The following is a 26,687-nucleotide window of genomic DNA, read 5'->3' as shown; positions in this document are numbered from 1 at the left end:
TAAGGTCTGTCAGTATCGATTTTTCCTCAATCTTGGACATTTTGGAAAACCTTTGAAAAACATATTCACATGAAGCAGGAGTCAAATAACACGGGTATGTGGCACATCTCTTAATTTAGTTAGAGAAAAACTAAGGGATTGGTTAAGAGATGGCTGAGTTATTAATAATTTTACGGGTCCATTGAATTGCTTTGTGAATTAATTTCACAGTGGCCTATCAACTTGAAACTTTTTAGGGCCACCAAAGACATTACCATGATGAACCATGTTAAGGAAACGACTGTATTAACAATTCACTTTTTTTGACTATGTAACACTAATGCTTAAAAGAATCCAGAGTGGATGAGTTTTAGTAAGGTTGGATGTCTTGCGTCCATAGCCATGGTGATCAACTGCACTGATGGAGCAGAAATCACAGAAGATAGATGTGGTAGTTGCAGCAGAGAAATATTTGGGTGTGAGAGATTTTAGTGCAGAAGATCTACAGGAAGTTTTGAGAGAAGGTGTTCCATCCTCCCATGCCGACGCCCTGGTTTAGGATATTTTAGGGCCAAAGTAGTGGGATGGGGTGGTGGGTTTTGGGGGATAGTGTATAGGTGCAGGGTTAGATGGTGGTGCAATTTAAGATTTTCCCATTGCCCCTTTTGTTTTTTATGACCAATGTTCATCCGCACTCCGACCTGCACTCCAACCTGCGAAAGGCAGCAATATGCAACACAGCGTCTAGTCTATTAGAAATTCAGAGAAGAAGAAGATTTAAAAAAAATATATATATTTGTTTTAATTATTATTTTCATTATTATCCCATGTTTATGTGTTTTATGTATTTTGAATTTGGAAGACAAACCGGCTCATTTTCCCTTTGAGGACCCCAGCCAAATAATAGTTATTCAGTGCAACAAAAAAAAGCTAACAATTTACACTGGGCTGAAGATGGACCAGCCTATCAAGCATTTGTAAGAACTCCCCTATGGCCAGGCAACTCTGTATGTCTTTTAATGTGTTCTCTTACTGTTATTCCTGATGTGGAATAAAAACAACAATTCCTAATAGATGGGCCTCCTGTGTCTTTGTTGCTCAATATCCATCCATTGTTTTATTGTTTCTTATAAATTATGAGTTTCTAAATGTGGTTTTTGATTAGATTATTTGCTGAAAATATGTTTTAAATTCATTTTGATTTCTAAGCTATTTAGCCTATACAGTTATTGTAACTTTATTATAGCCGTTTTATTGTAATTATAGGTTTTCACAATATGGTATATTGGCCATATATCACAAACCCCCGAGGTGCCTTATTGCTATAATAAAGTGGTTACCAACGTAATTAGAGCAGTAAAAATAAATGTTTTGTCATACCCATGGTATACCACGTTTTTCAGCCAATCAGCATTCAGGGCTCGAACCACCCTGTTTATAATAAGAGATAATAGACAGTAGACTATTCAAAGTAATTGGCTTGCCATAATTAATATTATGTATTTGGTGAATATGATAATTTACCAGAATACTTGGTACAGCCCAAAAGAGGGTCGCTTTTTTCTACCCAGCTGTTGTTATTATTTGGTACATCCCATTTGCTGACCTGTTCACACAAGATGGCAGCTTCATTGGAAGAAGAATTTGAAGATGCGCCCGATGTGGAGCCTTTAGAACCAACATTGAAAAACATTATAGAGCAGAAATCTCTGAAATGGATATTTGTTGGAGGCAAAGGTGGTGTTGGCAAAACGACATGCAGGTAGGTCGATGCGAAATAGTGCTTTGTCACTATTAGCTAACGTCACTAGCAAAATGAATGGCCTAGCCCTAGCCAAGTATAGCTAGCTAGCCATCTAGCTAGGTAGTGTACCTTGTTTACATACAATAACACTAGCCCGAAGTTCAATTAATGTATTTTTATTGACAGTAATTTACCATCAGCGTAGCTCTTATTTCAGTGGAAAACACAGTGAGCTAACGTTAGCTAGAAAGCTGGTTAGCTAAAATGACAACAATAGCTAGCCAGCTAGCTGTCAAATTCATGAGACTGTCATTACTTGCTACATGTTAGCTAGCAATCCAGCGAGTTAGAAACAGTTCTGAACAATCTTTGATATAAACAGCAAACATCAGGTTAGCAAACTCGGCTATCTATCTAATGTTATGTAGCTAGCTAGTTTTAACTAGATACTACCATCAACTCAACATGGACCATCACTTTCAGGCACCAATTTCAAAATTCGGTGGTTAAATTTGTCAGTTTCATGTGAAACTGATTTTAGTTGAATTGAGAAGACATCATGTTACTAATGTTGTAACGTATAACAATGTTTCTAACTGAAGGGTTGAAGAAGGTAACTGTCTGTCTTGTTTGTCAGTGTTCATGTGTCTGTCTATCAGTGTTCATGTCTGTGGTCATATGTCTGTCTGTGCGTGCTCATGACATTTCTGTCTATGTGTGCTAATGTATCTGTGTGTCCTTTGCCACCACAGCTGCAGTCTGGCTGTCCAGTTGGCTGCGGTGCGCGACAGCGTGCTCATCATCTCCACCGACCCGGCCCACAACATCTCAGATGCCTTCGACCAGAAGTTCTCAAAGGTGCCCACAAAAGTGAAGGGCTACGAGAACCTCTTTGCTATGGTATGTCAGCCTTAGACCCAGTCTCTCTGCCATAGTTTTTTCTGTCTACCCTACAGACTGGTGATGTTGCTCTCTGCAGTTTGCACTCTCTTACTAGGTTTTGAGAATGATTAGAGGCAAAGAGCTGATTTGTCAGACTACCTCCTCACAAATATGTTAATAGAAGTCGACTTAGGAGCCTATGTTGACTTGAGGGTGACATTCAGCCAGCTATGTTTGGAGAATGACACACGCATCACATGTGACTGTAAACTCTTGATTCACACAATAGTGTCAGTGTTTCACATACACAATAGAAATAGACAATCTAGTCATCAGTATAAAAAAAAGTATTGTAAGCAAAGCCTGTTTTTCCCTAAGATGGCGATTTTTCTTTCCTCCTGTGTCTTGCCCTGACGTCTGCTGTGTCCGTGTTGTCTGTCTGTCTGTCTGTCTGTCTGTCTGTCTGTCTGTCTGTCTGTGTGTCTGTGTGTGTCTGTTGTGTGTGTGTGTGTGCGCTCCTGCAGGAGATTGATCCCAGCCTGGGCGTGGCGGAGCTCCCAGATGAGTTCTTTGAAGAGGACAACATGCTGAGTATGGGCAAGAAGATGATGCAGGAGGCCATGAGCGCCTTTCCCGGCATCGATGAGGCCATGAGCTACGCAGAGGTCATGAGGTATGGAGACACACACACACCGAGGTCATGAAGTCAACACTTAATGGCCATCCACATAGTTATCGATACACGTTATGCTTTGAGTGCTTTTAAAAGTTATTTAAATTCAGTCAATCATTGGTTATGTTCAGTTTCTGTGATATAATGCACCATATCCATGGATGATAGTGTTGCTGTTGGTCTGTACTTGTGGTGGTAGGAATTAGTTGGGCTGATATTATTGGGCTTTATTGTCACCCGAATCAAATTCATACATCTGGGTTAGCTTAACCCTTCTCCTACAATTTCCACGGCCATAATAGAAAAAATCCCCATCAAAATCTGTCAGTTTAAACTAGAGATATTTTTTGCATGGGCTGAGTCTCAATCCAGCGCATCCGCCGATATCGCCCTTCCTCACCTGCGGTGAAAGGTGGCAGAGCTAGAGCGTGTTTGTCAGACCATTAGACATCCTGAAAATCGATCTTCTCACGAATGTCTGTAGTGTCTGAACGGTTTGGCCTGCAAACTATGAGACTCTCGCGAACACGATGGTGTTCTCCGTTTTGCTCTATGACCCCCACAAGCGTCACGGGACTCACCTGAAGTCGGTACAGCCTCTTCTGCCAACTTCTGTCTGTAGCGTCCAAACAGTTTGGGCTACACACTAATATGACCCCTCTGTGGGAAAGTGAGTCTCTCACAAACACGTAAATGTCTCTAGGACGCCCACAAGCCTCACAAGACTTGTCTGAAGGTCCCCTGTATCAGTTTAAAAAATGAATGGAAGTATATATGGAGATAGTTTAGTGCCTAAAATAAGGAGTTAAATACATGTATTTTTTTATTTATAAAAATAGATCTTTCTTATATCTCTCAGATATAGGACAGACACTTTAGAACAAACTTCCTTAGTATAATATTTTGTACTATTTGTTCCAAGTAGTGAATCTGTTATTATAGCGAGGACCAAGTTTGGGAGACCCTGCCTTAAGGGGTCTTAAAATTCAAAATCAATTATCCTTGGTATGGCCATCTTAAAACAAATCTATATGTTAGCTTAGTAGAACCCCCCCCCTCTGCCAGCTTAGAAACTAGAGGGTTAATAAGGTTATATTGACAAATTCCACAGTGTTCCTCAGTCAGACTCTTTTCCTCTCTGTTCAGGTTAGTGAAAGGCATGAACTTCTCTGTGGTGGTGTTCGACACTGCCCCCACTGGCCACACGCTACGTCTGCTCAACTTCCCCACCATAGTGGAGAGAGGCCTGGGACGACTCATGCAGATCAAGAACCAGATCAGTCCCTTCATCTCACAGGTAAGGCCTGCTGACCCTAAACCAGATCAGCCCCTTCATCTCACAGGTAAGGCCTGCTGACCCTAAACCAGATCAGCCCCTTCATCTCACAGGTAAGGCCTGCTAACCCTAAACCAGATCAGACCCTTCATCTCACAGGTAAGGCCTGCTAACCCTAAACCAGATCAGCCCCTTCATCTCACAGGTAAGGCCTGCTGACCCTAAACCAGATCCTTCATCTCACAGGTAAGGCCTGCTGACCCTAAACCAGATCAGACCCTTCATCTCACAGGTAAGGCCTGCTGACCATAAACCAGATCAGTCCCTTCATCTCACAGGTAAGGCCTGCTGACCCTAAACCAGATCAGCCCCTTCATCTCACAGGTAAGGCCTGCTGACCCTAAACCAGATCAGCCCCTTCATCTCACAGGTAAGGCCTGCTGACCCTAAACCAGATCAGCCCCTTCATCTCACAGGTAAGGCCTGCTGACTGTTGATTTGTTTCAGTGTTAAGCCTTAAGCTCTGTTGGTATTGTTCAGAGTTGCTGTCTGTGTCTGTCTGTCGAGGCCTACGGTAGCATCAGTTCTCTTATTATTGCCACTTGTGCATGATCCTTCTCTCTAGTTCTCGCTCGCTCTCTCTTTCTCCCCCGTAGATGTGTAACATGCTGGGTCTGGGGGACATGAACGCGGACCAGCTGGCCTCTAAGCTGGAGGAGACCCTACCAGTCATCCGCTCTGTCAGTGAGCAGTTCAAAGACCCTGTAAGTCAGACCATCACAGACCCATTTAGAAACACACACCTCCATAACAATGCTTTTCCTAACATCATTGCTCTAGGAAAACATTGAGATGTATATACACCTACATTATGTTCATTTGAATGATAACCACTCTACTTCACTATATGGAGTTATTGGAGTATTGTCACTGAGTATTGTGTGTTAATTACTGTTGTTGGAGTCAGTATAGTGACTGTCTATGTCTCTACTTGTGTTTGACGCCTCTCGCCCCCCCCCCCCCTCATAGGAACAAACAACGTTTATCTGTGTGTGCATCGCCGAGTTCCTGTCCTTGTACGAGACGGAGCGTCTGATCCAGGAGCTGGCCAAGTGTCGCATCGACACGCACAACATTATCGTCAACCAGCTGGTGTTCCCAGACTCAGACCGGCCATGCAAGATGTGCGAGGCCCGCCACAAGATCCAGTCCAAGTACCTGGACCAGGTAAGAGAGAGAAAAAAGCACTGCATAACTATTCTTCATGTTAGCAGTTGTCTGTCACCATGTGATATGCCCCTAAAGTGGTGTCCTATCCCCTAAAATTATGTCCTAACCTCTATTCTCTGTCCCAGATGGAGGATCTATATGAAGATTTCCACATAATCAAGTTACCGCTGCTGCCCCACGAGGTACGGGGGGCCGAAAAAGTCAACACCTTCTCAATGCAACTCCTGGAGCCCTACATCCCCCCTACCAAGTGATTGACCTCTGACACCCAGTCGCAGTCTGAACTCACCATCTCCATCCCCTTGACCCCAGCCTCACTCCTGCATTACAGCAACTCAGCAAGACCATCCCCATCCTCTTCATCTTCGGAACCTACACCGTTCCAGCAAGAATGACACACACACACACATACTGGGGGTGGAGAACACAAGGACACACAACCACCTGCTCCAGTTGTAGGCCTACAGTCTAAAAGAGAAAGGAGGATCCACACGTGATTTCTCTCGATCTTCTCTCACTTTTCTCTATCACTCTTATCTATACCATTCTCATATCTCACCAGGGAAAAGATGAACTATTCCTAAAGCATTTAACTTTTCCCAGAGGAACACTCAAGGCCCCCCCTCTCCCTTTCTCCTCTCCTCCTCTGCCTCCCTCCATCCTCCTCTTCTCTCCATCCTCTTCTTCTCTCCATATTCCAGCCTCAGTAATGTACAAGTGAAAGTATCCTTGATGGCTAAGTTTGGTGTCTGGTGCCACTGCTGTGTGTTGCAGTTATAAAACAGCTTTGAGACGATCGACTGCATCTTCGGTTTTTACCATTTAATTGGAGTGTGTCGGTTTGGTTTGCGTCTGAAATGGCACCCTATTCCCTGTTTAGTGCATTGCCACACATTTTGACCAGGGCCCTGGTCAAAAGTAGTGCACTATATAGGGAATAGGGTGCCATTTTGGATGCACATTCTGGTCAAAAGTAGTGCACTATATAGGGAATAGGGTGCCATTTTGGATGCACATTCTGACTTCTTAATGCCCTCCATTGTGGGAATGGAGAATGATATGAGTGGTGGGAAAGTTTTGTGTCTGTTTTGGATGAAGGTGGGTGTGTTATGCAGGGTGAGGTCTTACTACCGCAGAGTGAATAGTCACTATGAAGAGGGATATAGGCCTAGAGGGAAGGGTAGGGGTTTTCAGATCATGTTATATTTTTGTCCTATCAGTCCACTGACCAGCCTTAGAAGGGCATTTGAATAATTGAGTAATAATAGCATGGACATACTTAACTATATTATTTGACCAAAATGTTCTCACGCACCACGTGTTTATGGTGTAAATAGCATGTCCACACCTATATTTAGTTCAGTTCTTGGATGAAGAAATTATATTTATTGATCACTGGGCAGTGTCATTCATCTATAATCTACAGTATCAGATGGCTACTTGTAATTATTTTATGCCAATCTCATTGTTTTCCTAACTCTGATTATAATAGGAGGTCCCTGCAGCAGTCTTTGTATAAAGCTTTTAAAGTGCTACTTTTCCCTCTAGCCTGGTTGAACCAGACTGAATGCCGCACTCACCATTGACTACCATTGAGTGCAGTGTTCACTCTGGTTTAACCAGGCTAAGTCCCCCCCACCTCATCCTTTCTTTCTCCCTGGCTGTGTTGGAAATGGCAGCCCTGGGCCCTGGTCAAAATTAGTGCACTATATAGGGAATGGCATGCCATTTCAGACACACCCTGTCTGTTGTGTAGAGGGCTCTCTATTCGGGTACACCGAGTGATGTTAGATGGCTACTTGGCTTAATGAATGCCTTATTAGTGCATTATAATATACAATTGATTACTGAATGTTGATTGGTACCCTGTTGAAAGAAAGATTGGTTCATTATTTAGGTCATATTTAGATAACATCATTGAGTGTTGGATTTTTAAGTGTTGCCTGCATTTTTGCATTAGTGCACAATTGGCACAGCTTCTTTCTTTCTCATCCACATGCAAAATGTCCCACTAGCTGTCAATTTGACTTGTCTTGAAGATATACACACACCACATAAAAAGTGGTCATTATACTTCCAACTATAGCCCCATAATCTCTGCAGCAGCAAGACAAGTCTTGGAAGGGTCCTTAGATTTTATTTTGTCCATGCAATGGTATTAATGCTTCAAGTTATGCATATTTCCCCCCTAGGCAATTATGTTAAAGTTAAAAAATAAAACACAAACATGTTTAATTCGCAGGGGCATTTTTGGTTACTTGTGTTTTTATTTATTAACACAGCTTTCATAACCAAATAATGTTACAAACTACAATACAGACACTGTGATTGGGTCCCAAGTAGCCCCTAAGTAGTGCTCTAGGAAGCAGGCAGCCCCAAGATGCAGCCGGGACACGCATGGATGGTCTACAGTACAGCATGCCTTGTTGAACTACAGATTCGCCTTGACAGGTCCTGACTTTGTGGGTGACTTCTATGCTCAGAACCTGCAAATAACAAGCCTCCCATTGAGTTGATACAGTGGTTTGTAGAATTCATTCAAATTTGTCAATGGACTGGAAAAAAACGCTTGCCTCGATCAAAACACAAATATAATGCATCAAACTTTCTAATATGCACAATTTAATAAATATTGCCATACTGTTACATGGTTTAGTGATTTTTAATCAGTGACAGTCTATGACTATTTCCAGTTTTCCAAGGCTATGTGGGTTTTTTCTTGTTTTTACACACTTGCGCTTTTGACATTGTGTACCTCTCGGTGGCCTGTCGCTTGTGGTCCATCACCGATTTCAAATGCACTGTGCAGAAGCTCGCTCTCCCAGTAGGGAGCATGTACTAACGAGCTCGGTCTCCCTCCCATTTTCGGGATTTACCCCGGGGCGCTCTAACCATTGAACGCACTGCTGAGGCTCCAGCATCCAAGGAATACCCTCTACTGCTGCCTTCTTTTACTGTATGATGTCTCGGCCGAATGGGTTATCAACGATGGACGTAGAATGGTTAGTAGAGAATATTAAGGTTGTAAAGATTTATTAGGCTATGAAATATGTAAGGGTTTTGCCAGTGCCCAGCAACAATGTTAAGCGCGGGGATTGTTGATTAACCTGAACCTGCAAACACCCCAAAGATCCACTCACTGCACAACAGTAGACTAGAAGTAATATAATTGTTCTCATATCTGTCCTAAATTTGTCCATCGAACTAGATGTTTTCGCAAAGGCTAAATGTAACCGGTTCTGTACAGGTACCTTTCTGCGTTGTGTTCTGGTGAGGTGTAGCTGGAAGGGAAGGGAAAGCTCTGGACACAATTCTGCCGGTTGTCTCTCTTTTAATGACTGCATGGAATGGATACAAATGCAAGGCAACCATTAATGCTGCAGTCTGGACTCTCATACATAAATATATTTGCCTCTCCTCATCACGCTTTGAGCAAACTCACATCAACAAAAAATGCATTGTACAAAATGTACATGTTAATATTTTCAAAAGACTCAAGTTTAATTTTATAAACATTGTACACCAACCAATACACTAATAATTTGCTAATAAGTGCTAAATATTTATTTGAGTGTACTATTATAGCCGAGGCATACTAATGCGGCAACAACGCCATTCCTGACATGACCGGACAGGTAACAAAATGAACGACAGCTAACTAGGCACATAAACATGAAATACAAAAACGTTACATTTCACAACAAACCTGCATGGAATGGATACAAATGCAAGGCAAACGTTAATGCTGCCGTCTGGACTCTCATACATAAGTACATTTGCCTGACAAAATCGTCAGAAAACTCACGCAGTCTGTACCTTAAAGAGACCCTCTCCCGCACCCAAAGCTGTAGCTGGGCTTGCCTTGCAAAGTTGCAATGAAAGTTGCACTCGAACATTATTCCCATTCACGCTCATATATATTCCTACCAACAGTAGTGCAACAACACTTAATCAATGATGATATGTTTTTTTTGTGCATTTGTGAACATTTGCTAACACGTGCATCCAAAAGACCGGGGCATACATAAACACATACCTCTCCTCATCATGCTTTGAGCAAACAGGAGTAAAAGCATGGTTGCCGTTGATGACATCACAACATCAACACAATTTAGAAAATAAATACAATAAAATAGTTCACTCTTGAAAGTAGTGTAATACATCTGAAAATAACCTTAAAATAATAAATGAAAATAAATATGAGGGTTTTTCGGTGAAATAGCCTACATAAAGTATATTTTACACCTGTTACATAAACACATTTTTGTGGAGGGGTTTTCTTTCCATTTCCCTTGATTAATAGAAACAAAACTAACACAATATATGTTTTCCGATAGATCGTTTTTTTATTATTATAGAATAACTGATAGATGACATCATGACGGTCACCTACACTGCTCAAGTTGCCAATGCGCGCTTCTGCGGGTTCTCCAAACTGCTCCTAGCCTGGAGGGGAAGCATCTACAAGGTCTTATGGAAGGAGTTCCTTGCTTTCTTCGCCATGTACACTGCCATCAGTGTCACTTACAGGTATGAGAACTTGGCTACCAAGTTTACATCATTATTTGAACTTTCCATTATTATTTGAAGATTTCAATTTGTTTTAATTGGTCCACATTATTATGTAACGTTTTCATTTTCAGATTCTTCCTCTTTGATGACCAGAAGAGGTATTTTGAAAAATTGGCAATTTACTGCAACCACTATGCCAGTCTCATCCCCATGTCTTTTGTGCTAGGTGGGCAATATTACCAAATCAATAACACAGATTCTATTCTAATATTCTTGTATTCTAACATTCTTATATTCTATAAGAAAATACTAATACTCTAAAGAGAGTAATAAACCACCATTCATTACAGAAACATTTGCTGCTGTTTTCCAGGTTTTTACGTGACACTGGTGGTGAACCGCTGGTGGAATCAGTACACCCGCATCCCATTACCTGACCGCCTGATGTGCGTGCTCTCGGGCGGCCTGCAGGGCGTGGACGAGCGCGGGCGGCTGCTGCGACGCACCATGATGCGCTATACAAGTCTGTCCGCGATACTGATTTTGCGCTCAGTCAGCACCGCAGTGTTCAAACGCTTCCCGACCATGGACCACGTCGTGGAAGCAGGTAAATGTGTCATTCAGATGCAGCTAAGAGTTTGCCTTTGAGGAGAAATTGCACTTTGCAGATTTTGCCTTCAAGGAAAAATTGCACTTTGCAGATTTTCAGAATTCAAACCATTAAGACACAGGAAAGTAGCCTACAGTGTACAACTGGAGACACCATACCACTTGCAGTTTTGTCCCACATCCTGTGACTTCCAAACACATACCTATAGTATATGCAGCGGTCTAGCAGAGGTGAGTCGGACTCACGCTCTGGTGATGAGGTAGCCCTGCCTGCGACTTTAATCAGTGTCACCCTCAGCCCAAGAGGGAATTACCTCTTGGCCTAATTAAGATGTTGGGTTTCAAAGCAGGACATCGGGGTTCAGACCCCACCTGTGACAGATACACTCCCCTCTCCTCAGGGTTCATGACCAGGGAGGAGCGGAAGAAGTTTGAGAGCCTCAAATCCCCCTATAACAAGTACTGGATGCCCTGTGTGTGGTTCACTAACCTGGCCGCCCTGGCCCGCAGTGAGGGCAGGATTAAGGACGACAGCACCCTCAAACTAGTGCTGGAGGTAGTCTATAATGCAACACACATAATACAACATAGTTATAAACCACATATGTCAATATTATGACATGAATAAGCTATACCCGACTTACATACTGACTGAACCTTAAACAAAAACAATACATTCAACAAAAACAATAACTTAAACATGTGTGTTTGTCTGTTTATGTCGGCAGGAGCTCAATCATTTCAGAGGGAACTGCAGTATGCTTTTCCATTACGACATGATCAGTGTTCCCCTGGTCTACACTCAGGTTTGTGTGTGTGTGTGTGTGTGTCTGTGTTTGCATGCAGGTGCTTCAATCTTTGTAGAATTGTCTCAGTCGGCATCACTCATTCTGTGTCCTATGTTCTCGTCTCCACCGTCCCTATAGGTGGTGACTCTGGCCGTGTACAGTTTCTTCTTCGTGTGTCTGATAGGACGTCAGTTCCTGGACCCCACTCAAGGTTACCTGGGTCATGACCTGGACCTGTACGTCCCCATCTTCACTCTGCTACAGTTCTTCTTCTACGCTGGCTGGCTCAAGGTCAGTGGGAATTCATGGTTGTGTTCTCTAGGTACCAAATGAAAGAAACTCAGACTGAAACAGGGAAGGGCTACAAAAACAAACAATTGTTATTTATTTTTCCCGTTGCAAAACATTTACTTTGCGTGCCCCAATGAACATGACCGATTTGTTATGTTTTTCAGGTAGCAGAGCAGTTGATAAACCCATTTGGAGAGGACGATGATGACTTTGAGACCAACTGGCTGATAGACAGGAACTTCCAGGTTTATATTGAATCACACATGTATTGCTATCCTTCTCACAACCCCCCATTGTTATCTTAGATGTAGTATATGCATGCATGTGTAGTGGGGTAATATTTTATATACAGTGCATTCAGAAAGTATTCAGACCCCTTGACCTTTTCCAAATGTTGTTATGTTACAGCCTTATTCTAACATTTATTATTTTTTTATTCCCCTCATCAATCTACACACAATACCCCATAATGACAAAGCGAAAACAGGTTTTTAGAATTTTTTGCAAATGTATTACAAATAAAAAACAGAAATACCTTATTTACCTAAATATTCAGACCCTTTGCTATGAGCCTCGAAATTGAGCTCAGGTGCATCCTGTTTCCATTGATCATCCTTGAGATGTTTCTACAACTTGATTGGAGTCCACCTGTGGTAAATTCAATTGATTGGACATGATTTGGAAAGGCACACCTGTCTTTATAAGATCCCACAGTTGACAGTGCATGTCAGAGCAAAAACCAAGCCATGAAGTTGAAGGAATTGTCTGTAGAGCTCCGAGACAGGATTGTGTCGAGGCACAGATCTGGGGAAGGGTACCAAAAGATTTCTGCAACATTGAAGGTTCCTAAGAACACAGTGGCCTCCATCATTCTTAAATGGAAGAGGTTTGGAACCACCAAGACTCTTCCTAGAGCTGGCTGCCCGGCCAAACTGAGCAATCGGGGGAGAAAGGCCTTGGTCAGGGAGGTGACCAAGAACCCGATGTTCACTCTGACAGAGCTCCAGAGTTCCTCTGTGGAGATGGGAGAACCTTCCAAAAGGACAACCATCTCTGCAGCACTCCACCAATCAGGCCTTTATAGTAGAGTGGCCAGACGGAAGCCACTCCTCAGTAAAAGGCACATGACAGCCCGCTTGGAGTTTGCCAAAGGCACTTAAAGTACTCTAAGACCATGAGAAACAAGATTCTCTGGTCTGATGAAACCAAGATTGAATTCTTTGGCCTGAATGCCAAACGTCACGTCTGGAGGAAACCTGGCACAGTCCCTACGGTGAAGCATGGTGGTGGCAGCATCATGCTGTGGGGATGTTTTCCAGCGGCAGGGACTGGGAGACTAGTCAGGATTGAGGGAAAGATGAACGGAGCAAAGTACAGAGAGATCCTTGATGAAAGACAATTTTTTAAAAAATCGGTAGATTTTTTATCCATGAATTTTCACAATGTGTTGCCAATGCATTTTGGCCATATTTTATTTTTTTGAAAAAGTGAAAGGGTATGAATACTTTCCGAATGCACTGTATATGATATTATAAATACATCACATGCGACCCGTAATAAGACTAAGCAATTAGCCCATTAAATAATTAAATGACTCCATAATATAAATAGCAATATGCAAGAATATGGTTAAATCATGTGCAATCAAGTATTATTCGTTTAGCTGACTAATCAATCAATTTCAATTTTATTTTATATAGCCCTTCTTACATCAGCTAATATCTCGAAGTGCTGTACAGAAACCCAGCCTAAAACCCCAAACAGCTAGTAATGCAGGTGTAGAAGCACGGTGGCTAGGAAAAACTCCCTAGAAAGGCCAAAACCTAGGAAGAAACCTAGAGAGGAACCAGGCTATGAGGGGTGGCCAGTCCTCTTCTGGCTGTGCCGGGTGGAGATTATAACAGAACCATGCCAAGATGTTCAAAAATGTTCATAAGTGACAAGCATGGTCAAATAATAATCAGGAATAAATCTCAGTTGGCTTTTCATAGCCGATCATTAAGAGTTGAAAACAGCAGGTCTGGGACAGGTAGGGGTTCCATAACCGCAGGCAGAACAGTTGAAACTGGAATAGCAGCAAGGCCAGGCGGACTGGGGACAGCAAGGAGTCACCACGGCCGGTAGTCCCGACGTATGGTCCTAGGGCTCAGGTCTCTCAGTTGGCTTTTCATAGCCGATCATTAAGAGTTGAAAACAGCAGGTCTGGGACAGGTAGGGGTTTCGTAACCGCAGGCAGAACAGTTGAAACTGGAATAGCAGCAAGGCCAGGCGGACTGGGGACAGCAAGGTGTCAGCATGCCCGGTAGTCCTGACGTATGGTCCTAGGGCTCAGGTTCTCAGAGAGAAAGAGAGAACGAGAGAATTAGAGAGAGCATACTTAAATTCACACAGGACACTGGATAAGACAGGAGAAGTACTCCAGGTATAACCAACTAACCCCAGCCCCCCGACACATAAACTACTGCAGCATAAATACTGGAGGCTGAGACAGGAGCGGTCCGGAGACACTGTGGCCCCATCCGAAGAAACCCCCGGACAGGGCCAAACAGGAAGGATATAACCCCACCCACTCTGCCAAAGCACAGCCCCCGCACCACCAGAGGGATATCCTCAACCACCAACTTACAATCCTGAGACAAGGCCGAGTATAGCCCACAGAGGTCTCCACCACAGCACAAACCAAGGGGGGGCGCCAACCCAGACAGGAAGATCACGTCAGTAACTCAACCCACTCAAGTGACGCACCCCTCCTAGGGACGGCATGAAAGAGCACCAGCAAGCCAGTGACTCAGCCCCTGTAACAGGGTTAGAGGCAGAGAACCCCAGTGGAGAGAGGGGAACCGGCCTGGCAGAGACAGCAAGGGCTGTTCGTTGCTCCAGAGCCTTTCCGTTCACCTTCACACTCCTGGGCCAGACTACACTCAATCATATGACCTACTGAAGAGATAAGTCTTCAGTAAAGACTTAAAGGTTGAGACCGAGTCTGCGTCTCTCACATGGGTAGGCAAACTGTTCCATAAAAATTGAGATCTATAGGAGAAAGCCCTGCCTCCCGCTGTTTGCTTAGAAATTCTAGGGACAATTAGGAGGCCTGCGTCTTGTGACCGTAGCGTACGTATTGGTATGTACGGCAGGACCAACTCGGAAAGATAGGTAGGAGCAAGCCCATGTAACGCTTTATAGGTTAACAGTAAAACCTTGAAATCAGCCCTTGCCTTAACAGGAAGCCAGTGTAGGGAAGCTAGCACTGGAGTAATATGATCAAATTTCTTGGTTCTAGTCAGGATTCTAGCAGCCGTATTTAGCACTAACTGAAGTTTATTTAGTGCTTTATCCGGGTAGCCGGAAAGTAGAGCATTGCAGTAGTCTAACCTAGAAGTAACAAATGCATGGATTAATTTTTCTGCATCATTTTTGGACAGAACATTTCTGATTTTTGCAATGTTACGTAGATGGAAAAAAGCTGTCCTTGAAACAGTCTTGATATGTTCGTCAAAAGAGAGATTACATTTTAGTCATTTAGCAGACGCTCTTATCCAGAGCGACTTACATATATATATATATATATATATTTTTTTATACTGGCCCCCTGTGGGAAACGAACCCACAACCCTGGCGTTGCAAACGCCATGCTCTATCAACTGAGCTACATCCCTGCCGGCCATTCCCTCCCCTACCCTGGACGACGCTGGGCCAATTGTGCGCCGCCCATGAGTCTCCCGGTCGCGGCCGGCTGCGACAGAGCCTGGATTCGAACCAGGATCTCTAGTGACACAGTTAGCACTGCGATGCAGTGCCTTAGACCACTGCGCCACTCAGGAGACTCAGGGTCAAGAGTAACGCCGAGGTCCTTCACAGTTTTATTTGAGACGACTTTACAACCATCAAGATGAATTGTCAGATTTAACAGAAGATCTCTTTGTTTCTTGGGACCTAGAACAAGCATCTCTGTTTTGTCCGAGTTTAAAAGTAGAAAGTTTTCAGCCATCCACTTCCTTATGTCTGAAACACAGGCTTCTAGCGAGGGCAATTTTGGGGCTTCACCATGTTTCATTGAAATGTACAGCTGTGTGTCATCCGCATAGCAGTGAAAGTTAACATTATGTTTTCGAATAACATCCCCAAGAGGTAAAATATATAGTGAAAACAATAGTGGTCCTAAAACGGAACCTTGAGGAACACCGAAATGTACAGTTGAGATCAAGGAATAGCCATGAAAAGCCAATATCAAAGCAAGTATGATTTAATAACTTTGTAAAATGAATGGATTCACATACAAGGCATAAAGCTTAAGTTACAAGGCAATACTGACATTAACAAAGCATTAGTCTAGGTATATAGATCCAGTGGTGGAAAAAGTACCCAATTATCATGCTTGAGTAAAAGTAAAGATACCGTCATAGAAAATGACTCAAGTAAAAGTGAAAGTCACCCAGTAAAATAATACTTGAGTAAAAGTCTAAAAATATTTGGTTTTAAATATACTTAAGTATCAAAAGTAAATGTAATTGCTAAAATATACTTAAGTATCAAAAGTAAAAGTACTCCCCAAAACGACCTAAGTAGTACTTTAAAATACTTTTTACTTAAGTACTTTACACCACTAAGGTTAACTTACAAACAAAGCATGAACAAAACCTAGGAAATGAGAATTGATCATACAACCTTCCTCCATGGACTGGATACAGGATAAGACAGAGAACAACCTTGATTCCATTTATAACATCTGAAGGTTTAACCTTTCAACCCAAAACCAACCAACGATGCCAAGTTTACAGTAACTTGACCACCGCCAGGCCCAATCTCCACAGGGTGTCACAGCATTTAAAGGCATGTTGTGTGGCGGATGAGACCAATGTAAATGAGACAAATTCCTCAGAGGACCGTAAAATCCATTTGCATAGAGTAATTTTGAGTTCACCCTGTACAGATATGGCTATGCAAAGTTGCTGGGTATTGGCGGGACCTGGAACATGCTGCCGTACATGTCGATCCAGAGCATCCCAAACATTCTCAATGGATGACATGTCTGGTGAGTATGCAGGCCATGGAAGAACTGGGACATTTTCAGCTTCCAGGAATTGTGTACATATCCTTGCGACATGGGGCCATGCATTATCATGCTGAAACATGAGGTGATGGCAACGGATGAATGGCACGACAATGGGCCTCAGGATCTCGTCACGTTATCTCTGTGCTTTCAAATTGCCTTCGATAAAATGCAATTGTGTTCGTTGTCTGTAGCTTATGCCATAACCCCACTGCCACCATGGGGCACTCTGTTCACAACGTTGACATCAGCAAACCGCTCGCCCATATGACACCATACATACTGTCTGCCATCTGCCCGGGTACAGATGAAACCGGGATTCATCCGTGAAGTGCACACTTCTCCAGCGTGCCAGTGGCCGTCAAAGGTGAGCATTTGCCCACTGCAGTCAGGTCAAGACCCTGGTGAGGACAACAAGCACGCAGATGAGCTTCCCTGAGATGGTTTCTGGCAGTTTGTGCAGAAATTCTTCGGTTGTGCAAACCAGTGGAGGCTGCTGAGGGGAGGACGGTTCATAATAATGGCTGGAACGGAGCGAATAGAATGGCATCAAACACATGTAAACCACGTGTTAGATGTATTTGATACCATTCCACTTATTCTGCTCCAGCCATTACCACGAGCCCGTCCTCCCCAATTAAGGTGCCACCAAACTCCTGTGATGCAAACCCACAGTTTCATCAGCTATCCGGGTGACTGGTCTCAGACAATCCCACAGGTGAAGAGGCCGGATGTGGAGGTCCTGGGCTGGCGTGGTTACACGTGGTAATGCCAAATTCTCTAAAATAACTTTGGAGGCGGCTTATGGTAGAGAAATGAACATTACATTCTCTGGGAACAGCTCTGGTGGACATTCCTGCAGTCAGCATGCCAATTGCATCTCCCTTAAAACTTGAGACATCTGTGGCATTGTGTTGTGTGACAAAACTGCACATATTAGAGTGGCTTTTTATTGTCCCCAGCACAAGGTGCACCAGTGTAATGATCATGCTGTTTAATCAGCTTCTTGATACAGGTTGCAAACAAATTTGTGTACAACATTTGAGAGAAATAAGCTTTTGTGCATATGGAACATTTTTGGGATCTTTTATTTCAGCTCATGAAACATGGGACCAAACATGTTGCGTAAAATTTTTTGTTCAATATACATACATATAGATAGCTTCAGAGTCCTCTTTAGGGGACAAGTTTAAGATAGATACCAGACATGGATACTATAGCATTATTTTATCACACATTCAATAGTCAGTCCTCTGGATACTGTAACAGAGAGATACATTTTTGCCCCTCAGAGGGGAAGGGCTGACTAGTCCTTTGTGCTTTCCTTGTGTTACTTTTCATTTGCCATGCAGCTCCAGGTGACAGAAAGCACATCAATCAGGGCCGAGCCTACATGTGTACATGAGTGGGATAAGTACTTTTGAAACATTCAAAGTGAGAGAAAAAATGGTGGGGTGAAAGGAAACTTAAACAGAAGAGTTTCTTGGAACTTCCCTCATCTGAAACTGAAGAGGAAGTGTTTGTGTGTGTTTCCTCAGGTCTCCATGATGGCAGTTGATGAGATGTATGGGGATCTTCCCATCATGGAAAGAGACCGATATTGGAACGACTCTAACCCTCGTCCTCCCTACACTGCCGCAACTCTATTCGGGCTGCGCAAACCCTCCTTCCAGGGCTCCACCTTCGACATGGCGTGAGTGTCTATTTTATTTAATTCTATTTTGGGGGCAGGTGCAATACATTTCTACAATACACCTCAAATATGTGTTCACCTTTTTGCAAGTAAGTAAATATTCCGTATGTATGTTTTACAAGTCCAAAGATGATTCGTTTTATCTTTCCAACCTTTCTAACACTACTGTATGCCCTTAATGGAATTAGTAAAGTTGTAGTGATTTGAATTGAATTTGTTGTAGTGATTTGAATTGAGTCTGTCCCCTCCAGGATCCCCAAAGAGGAGATGCACTTTGCGCCCCTGGCGGATATCACTGAGAACGTGGAGTCTGAGGATGGGGGTCGACACCCCAACATGGCCCTGTTCAACCGGCTCCTCTTCACTGCCCCGTCCCCCACGGGGCTCATGGGAGGGGCGCTGCGCCGCACCTCCGCCCAGCTCCAGAGGTTCCGCCGCCCCTCCGGGATGTACCCGCCCTCGTTCAGTGATGAAGAGGGTGAGGACGAGGATGATGAAAGTGGGAAGACTTTGGGGCCGTCTGGGGGGTCGCTGCCGTCTGTTTTGGGTCAGGATACTCAGAGTACCATATGTAGTTGTGGAGGGGTGGTTAATGCTAGGACCCCCCTCATGGAGGTACAGTTTGGGGTTGGGGTGGAGAGATGTGGGGACGCCCTCCAAAGCCAGGAAGAGATGATGGAAGAAGAGGACGAAGAAGAGGATGAGGGGAACGCCCAGAAGGGGGCAGAGAAAGAGAAGCTGGAGGAAGGGAACACTGAGGTGACAGGAGATATTCAAAGCCCCATGCCACTGCTCCCATCACCCCTCCAACCTTCCAGAGACCCAGGCCAAACGTCCACCAGACAACCCCAGGATAAGACACCCAGACCAGCCTCGAAAACCCCCTCCAGCCCCCTAGCCCCCAGCATCATCCACCCCCGTCCCACAGCCTGCTCCACCCGAGACCTCTTCATCGCCGAACCAATCACAGAGCAGAACACAGTGATCCCCGCCATTCCCAAGCCGCCCATTGGTGGAACCAAGATGTCCTTCCTCACCGTGCCATCCTACAGCGCCCCACAGCGTCATAGGAGCGTCAGCATGGGGTCAGAGTCCCCATTGGCTCCGAAACTACAAGTCACACCCTGTTCTAGCCAAAATTAGTGCACTACTTAGGGAATAGGATGCCATTTCAGATTCAGACTATGAGTAAGGGAGAACATGCACACTTCTGTCCTAATGGGACCAACACACTACACTGAAGAGCTAGGTCATATGTCACTGTACTATGTTCATGAAAAAGCACTGGGCCCAGATTCACAAAACACTTCTTACTCAAAAAAATAAGTTCATAAGATAGTTTGTAAGTGCAATTCCTCAACAATATCTTAAGATTTCTTCTTACAAATCTTCTTAAGATGTTTGTTGCTAGGCAACAGTTTTAGCTAGCTATTTAGCTAGCAATGGCAATCATGTTAGCATATTTCTTACTGATATTACTGTTCTAAAACATGTTCTTGGGTTTAAAATAATCAATACTGAAATGTTCAGATTGTGAGTGAATTAAAAATGTTCAATTGCTTTCATGAGCTTTTTCTCTCACTGCCCTGGGTTTAAGGCAAGGGTTTAGCTGTCTTGGAATTAAGAACATTTTTTGCTTAAGGAGAAACATAAGAAATAGCGCAAGAACATTTTCAATTACCTTTTTGAGGAATAGCAACTTTGCTTAACTTTCTTCTTAAGTCTATAGTTAAGGAAAAAATGGCAGTTAAGAAGACATTTCTTCTTAAGGTTTTGTGAATCTGGGCCCTGGCCTATAGATCATCTGCATGAAGTTCATTTTACTGAACAATCCACCCAGATGCTGCAAGGTTGAGCTGCAGCTCACACTGTGTTCACCAATCTTACACTGTAAATTTACTTTAGATGAATGATTTTTCACCTTGTTACATTGTTATAAATAATAATGAGGTAAATAAAACTACATATTTCTAGCCATAGTTCCATTTATGTTGCTATGCGACAAAATGCCTGTGATGACAGCAGATATTTAAGACAATACGGTCAAATTAAATCTGGAGAAAATGAGCGCTATACTGTAAATCACGTAGATATTTTATTAGGAGCGCAAAATGCATTGGCAACACATTGTGAAAATTGTGAAAATTCATGGATAAAAATCTACCGATTTGGAGACTTGCAGAAGACTTGCAGAATTCGGGCTTGCAGAAGAAAGGGGTACAGTTATAGCAATCTGATGGCAATCTGCCCATATTTTAGCTTCAAGGGGGCACACATAATTCATCACCAGATTACAGAGTGATAGTCCTTTACTGTCCTATTTATTCCTTTTACTTTTAGATTCAAACTGAGATGGACAAAAAAACGAAAATCAATACCAGTTGGCCAGCAGGTGGCGCACATTAACTACTTTTTTTGTAACATCCAAAATATATTTTTTACATTCACAAAACTCCCATCAACATCCTCTTCCAACGTTCCTTGTCCACCCAGTGTCAATCCCCACCATCCTCCACAGAGAGACCTCTCCAGCCGTCACTCTCCCTCCTATCTGGGCTGTAGCCTGGGAGAGAGCCCCATGCCTCTCCTGCTCCTGGCCTGGGTGGACTGCCTCTGCTGGGCCAGGAAGGACTGGGCTTGGCCTGGAGGTCTGGAGGAGCCCTCAGACAGCCTCAGCTCCTGCTCCTGTTTCTGGAGAGCCACACACTGTGGAGGGGATGCATAAAAACTAATTTCACCCTCTGATTCAAACAGTACAGAGGTGATGTTGATGATGATAGTGTGTCAGCACAGTAAGGTGGCTCAGGAGTGACATACTTACGGTTTAAAAATAACATTCACTCCTCACTTTTCCAACTTTCTGCATTTGACATGAGACCCTATGCCCTATATAGTGCACTAGTTTGGGGGTAATGCACTATATAGGGAATAGGTTACTATTTAGGACACACACAACATTAAACATTCTCACACACTCACCATACTGTACCAGTTTGTAATAGTGAGCTTTTCCTCTTGGTCTTGTCTGGACATGATCCTCTCATGTGAGTCCTGTAATGTCGAAAGATAGAGTAAAATCAATGATTTTTTAGAGGCTATACAATTAAGGGCATTGAGTGGTGCATTATAGATTTGCCACAGATGATGGCGTATGACAAACATAGTTCTGAAATCAGGCCAAACACTCACTTCTTGGACAGCTGTCATGGTGACATCACAGGAAGTAGTCTCCTCTTCAGTCATCATCATCTAACTGTATCACAACAATGCACATAAAACATCAGCACTCCAACCAAACCACCAAAATAGGGCCATTGACTGACCACTAGCCAAACAGCAACATCTAGCGAGACAAATTGTATCACATCAACAGTCAAATCAGCAACCCTTCTAACCAAACCACCTTCTAACCAAAATAGTTAGTCAACAATCTAAACACTAATAAACACACCAACCTTACAGCCAGCCAGGCACTGCCCCTCTCTGCTCTCTCTTCAGCCCAGCCTGGTCTCATCCACATGGGGTGAGAGGCCCTGACTGGTTTTGTTCAGGGTGAGAGAGACAATGGAGAGGTAGGCTTTACTACTCTGGCTCTTCCCCATGGCCACAGATGCTTTACTGCTGATCTGGGCACATTCAATGGTGAACGGCCACATTCGGATGGTCACAGGGGGATTTGTAGGTAAGCACCAGAAAGCAAGCATCCTGTTTAGATGGCGCCTGCTATATTGGCCATTCTGACTCGGGAACAAGCCTTACTTGTCCAAGACATACTTACCAGAAAGCAAGGCTGGGTAAAATATACTATCAGGTAACATATAATGATAATTGTATTATTGTAGCATTTACTATACAGGTCATGAATGAAATATGGCCACATAAAAAAATCACCAGAAATGTATAGGGAAATCTCTCAGTAGTGATGGCACACAAAGCCAAGGATTTGTTGATGGTAAGAAGTCTGTAGGCTGGCTACCCTGTCCCTAATCTCTCGTGGACAGACTACTTAATATAATTGAGGATCTGATCAAATTACACAAGATTTTAGTTCTAGGTTAACCTAGATTACCCTGTGCCCATTACAGGGTATGCAGATCAGTCATATCCTTGGCGAGAAAAAGGGTCCCCTCTGTTTGAATCATTTATGCAAAGTCCCAAACATGACCTAAAGACCAGTGGTTTACATCTATACATCAGCTTCCCCCGTCAGACTTCAATGGAACGACAGACTATGTCATTAGGTTAATTGATGACGTACATGTAAAAATGCCCCATCTTCCGCCAACTCTAGCTCCCACTAAAGGTGATTTCCAATCCTTTCTCCCTGACAACCTGTGACCATATTATCCTTTCAGCGACCTCCTGTAAGTTCAATGGAACCACTGACTAGCCCCAAAAGGTCAACACTTATTTTATTTGCGTAAATGCACGTCTTCTTTCTGCAAACTCTGGCTGTAGCGCTATAGGTGATTTACAATGCATTCTCCCTGACCACCTGAGACCGTTGAGTACGTCCCATGACCTTTCCTTCACAGAGGCAGTTTCATAAAGTTCAAGCTCTTTTCAATGTGTGTGGTGTGTGTTTGTGTGTGTGTGTGTGTGTGTGGGGGGGGGGGGTTGTGGTTGAGTTTCCGTCATCAGGCGATAACCACACAGAACTTTCAGAGAATTCTGTGGTTTAGTTTTTCAATAAATCATAGAAGAGATAGTTTCTCTAGAATAGGACTGTTGTTGAAGTCAACATAAGGCGTGTTTACTGACAAACGTACAACTCTCACACCCTTTAGATACCTTTGAAGTTCATGTTTGAATGTCTCTGGTCTAGTGGTGTGGTTTTGAAGTGACTATCCACAACTTTGTGTGACGGTGTGAGTATGTACATTTACCTTGTGTGTGGGAAAACGGAGAGAGAGAGAGAGAGAGAGAGAGAGAGAGAGAGAGAGAGAGAGAGAGAGAGAGAGAGAGAGAGAGAGAGAGAGAGGATGGGATGAAATAAACTTAAGAGTTTCTTGGAACTCCGTTGTCTCATCTGAATCTGTTTATTCTTTTAGGAGGGAAAGAGAAAACCCAAGGCTGTGTGTGTGTGTGTGTGTGTGTGTGTGTGTGTGTGTGTGAAAACACTCCAAAAAACACACACCATCAATTCCTGTCAGCTTAGAAGAGGAGTGAAAATCTGTTGCGAAACCTTCCTCCCACAGAAAGATCCACAGACTTCTAGCCTTGACAGAAGATAGGAGAGACATTGGGGACAGTCATAGTTATACGCTGAATAACAAAACAACAAACATCACTTTCTCTGTGGCTATTATTCATATTATTATTAACGCTAGCATCAGCAAATGTTCACATTAAAGATTGTGTTAATTTACCCCACAGTTTTGTCTACTACCAATCTGTAGCCTGATTCACCATCAAGCTGGCGAGATCAGGACGGTCCAATGAGGCTAGTCTATCTGTTTCAAATGTTTTCTCTGCTACTCTCAGCATTAGAACAAACTAAACATTGCATTATCTTACACTACAGTTTTATCAGGTATCCCTTTGTCAGTTGTTTTTGGTATTGCTCCTCTGGCTTCTGGTAAAAGGAGCAGTGCTGTGAGCTTACACTAGAGGGCAAAGTTGAACTAATAATAATAATAATAATAATAATAATAACTATTTGTATAGTGCTTTTCAATTCAAGTAACAAAGTGCTTCATATCATAAAATAATCAAAGAAAAGTACTAAAAGAAAAAAAGACAGGAGGAAGGAGAATGAAAAAGATAGCTAATTCAAATTATAGATACAGTGGGGAAAAAAATTATTTAGTCAGCCACCAATTGTGCAAGTTCTCCCACTTAAAAAGATGAGAGAGGCCTGTAATTTTCATCATAGGTACACGTCAACTATGACAGACAAAATGAGAATTTTTTTTCCAGATAATCACATCGTAGGATTTTTTATGAATTTATTTGCAAATTATGGTGGAAATTAAGTATTTGGTCACCTACAAACAAGCAAGATTTCTGGCTCTCACAGACCTGTAACTTCTTCTTTAAGAGGCTCCTCTGTCCTCCACTCGTTACCTGTATTAATGGCACCTGTTTGAACTTGTTATCAGTAAAAAAGACACCTGTCCATAACCTCAAACAGTCACACTCCAAACTCCACTATGGCCAAGACCAAAGAGCTGTCAAAAGACACCAGAAACAAAATTGTAGACCTGCACCAGGCTGGGAAGACTGAATCTGCAATAGGTAAGCAGCTTGGTTTGAAGAAATCAACTGTGGGAGCAATTATTAGGAAATGGAAGACATACAAGACCACTGATAATCTCCCTCGATCTGGGGCTCCACGCAAGATCTCACCCCGTGGGGTCAAAATGATCACAAGAACGGTGAGCAAAAATCCCAGAACCACACGGGGGGACCTAGTGAATGACCTGCAGAGAGCTGGGACCAAAGTAACAAAGCCTACCATCAGTAACACACTACGCCGCCAGGGACTCAAAACCTGCAGTGCCAGACGTGTCCCCCTGCTTAAGCCAGTACATGTCCAGGCCCGTCTGAAGTTAGCTAGAGTGCATTTGGATGATCCAGAAGAGGATTGGGAGAATGTCAGATGAAACCAAAATATAACTTTTTGGTAAAAACTCAACTCGTCGTGTTTGGAGGACAAAGAATGCTGAGTTGCATCCAAAGAACACCATACCTACTGTGAAGCATGGGGGTGGAAACATCATGCTTTGGGGCTGTTTTTCTGCAAAGGGACCAGGACGACTGATCCGTGTAAAGGAAAGAATGAATGGGGCCATGTATCGTGAGATTTTGAGTGAAAACCTCCTTCCATCAGCAAGGGCATTGAAGATGAAACGTGGCTGGGTCTTTCAGCATGACAATGATCCCAAACACACTGCCCGGGCAACGAAGGAGTGACTTCGTAAGAAGCATTTCAACGTCCTGGAGTGGCCTAGCCAGTCTCCAGATCTCAACCCCATAGAAAATCTTTGGAGGGAGTTGAAAGTCCGTGTTGCCCAGCGACAGCCCCAAAACATCACTGCTCTAGAGGAGATCTGCATGGAGGAATGGGCCAAAATACCAGCAACAGTGTGTGAAAACCTTGTGAAGACTTACAGAAAACGTTTGACCTGTGTCATTGCCAACAGAGGGTATATAACAAAGTATTGAGAAACTTTTGTTATTGACCAAATACTTATTTTCCACCATAATTTGCAAAGAAATTCATTAAAAATCCTACAATGTGATTTTCTGGATTTTTTTTTCTTAATTTGTCTGTCATAGTTGACGAGTACCTATGATGAAAATTACAGGCCTCTCTCATCTTTTTAAGTGGGAGAACATGCACAATTGGTGGCTGACTAAATACTTTTTTTCCCCACTGTAGCTAATCAAAAGATTGCTCATTAATATCATACAAATAATACTAACTTTAACTAGGATACAGTGCTTCAATGACAGGTACAGTGAGTGATACTGTACTACAGTCAAGACTGAAACTATCATCAAACACTTATACTACTGTACAAACAGTGACAAAATATGATCCACCATTTTGAGTAACGCCAGCTTACTCCACTTGTGTCTGAGACAGTCAAATGTAAAATAGCGTAATAGATTATATAGATTTACAATCTAATCCATCTGAGTTGTTGATGTTTACTATAGAAACAGATGTACACACAACAACCGAGCTGTTTACCTAGCTAGCTCAGAACGTGCAGGACACAGGTAGTGCCCCAAATGGCACCCTATTCCCTATATAGTGCACTACTTTTGACCAGGCCCAATAGGGAATAGGGTGCCATTTGGGACGTAGACTAACTCTGTCCCACATAAATACACTTCACCTCCCTCTGTAGAGTGAGCAAATACTCCCTTGACTCCATGCCAGTCTCCATGCCAGTCCTGTGTTTGTTGTACCAATGTGCCAGCCCATGTCTGTCAGTGCTCCAGTAGGCAC

At 43.1% G+C, this 26,687-nt stretch overlaps 3 protein-coding genes across 5 annotated transcripts in view; 2 read left to right on the top strand and 1 right to left on the bottom strand.

Moving 5' to 3' along the window:
- The first annotated feature begins 1,593 nt into the window (after nt 1-1,593).
- Nucleotides 1,594-7,720, top strand: LOC311123982 (ATPase GET3). Of its 2 annotated transcripts, XR_014612672.1 has the most exons (8): nt 1,594-1,741; nt 2,476-2,623; nt 3,130-3,278; nt 4,425-4,575; nt 5,211-5,318; nt 5,584-5,781; nt 5,910-6,536; nt 6,726-7,720. XR_014612672.1 is itself a non-coding variant. In XM_084198202.1 (7 exons), exons 1-7 carry the CDS (start codon nt 1,599-1,601, stop codon nt 6,036-6,038), a joined length of 1,026 nt encoding a protein of 341 aa, XP_084054328.1. In that variant the 5' UTR covers nt 1,594-1,598; the 3' UTR covers nt 6,039-6,582. The 2 variants fall into 2 exon arrangements, 1 of the variants encoding a protein (XP_084054328.1); XM_084198202.1 differs by lacking the exon at nt 6,726-7,720 and having other exon boundaries at nt 5,910-6,582.
- A 2,442-nt stretch (nt 7,721-10,162) lies between these two features.
- LOC311123963 (bestrophin-2a-like) lies at nt 10,163-19,870 on the top strand (the record flags this gene model as incomplete). The annotated part of the gene is made up of 9 exons (XM_084198181.1): nt 10,163-10,314; nt 10,428-10,522; nt 10,670-10,903; nt 11,307-11,461; nt 11,634-11,711; nt 11,832-11,988; nt 12,153-12,229; nt 18,573-18,727; nt 18,979-19,870. The coding sequence occupies 9 exons, from the start codon at nt 10,163-10,165 to the stop codon at nt 19,868-19,870; spliced, it is 1,995 nt and encodes a 664-aa protein (XP_084054307.1).
- A 929-nt stretch (nt 19,871-20,799) lies between these two features.
- LOC311123978 (protein Hook homolog 2-like) overlaps nt 20,800-26,687 on the bottom strand; it is a 6,263-nt gene continuing 375 nt past the window's right edge. Inside the window, exons 2-5 of one of the 2 annotated variants that reach the window (XM_084198197.1) lie at nt 23,865-23,946; nt 21,917-21,980; nt 21,707-21,778; nt 20,800-21,433 (exon numbers count right to left, since the gene is read on the bottom strand). In XM_084198197.1, the coding sequence (XP_084054323.1) occupies nt 21,275-21,433; nt 21,707-21,778; nt 21,917-21,976 (291 nt within the window). In that variant the 5' untranslated portion in view covers nt 21,977-21,980; nt 23,865-23,946 and the 3' untranslated portion in view covers nt 20,800-21,274. The remainder of the gene's footprint in view (nt 21,434-21,706; nt 21,779-21,916; nt 21,981-23,864; nt 23,947-26,687) is intronic. The other variant, XM_084198198.1, reaches the window with a different exon arrangement.

The sequence above is a fragment of the Coregonus lavaretus genome (assembly GCF_964263955.1).
Source record: "Coregonus lavaretus genome assembly, contig: HAP1_SCAFFOLD_224, whole genome shotgun sequence".
In the NCBI taxonomy this organism is placed as follows: Eukaryota; Metazoa; Chordata; class Actinopteri; order Salmoniformes; family Salmonidae; genus Coregonus; species Coregonus lavaretus.
The sequence above is the reverse complement of the archived record's forward strand: the minus strand, read 5'-3'. Positions and strand labels throughout refer to the sequence as shown.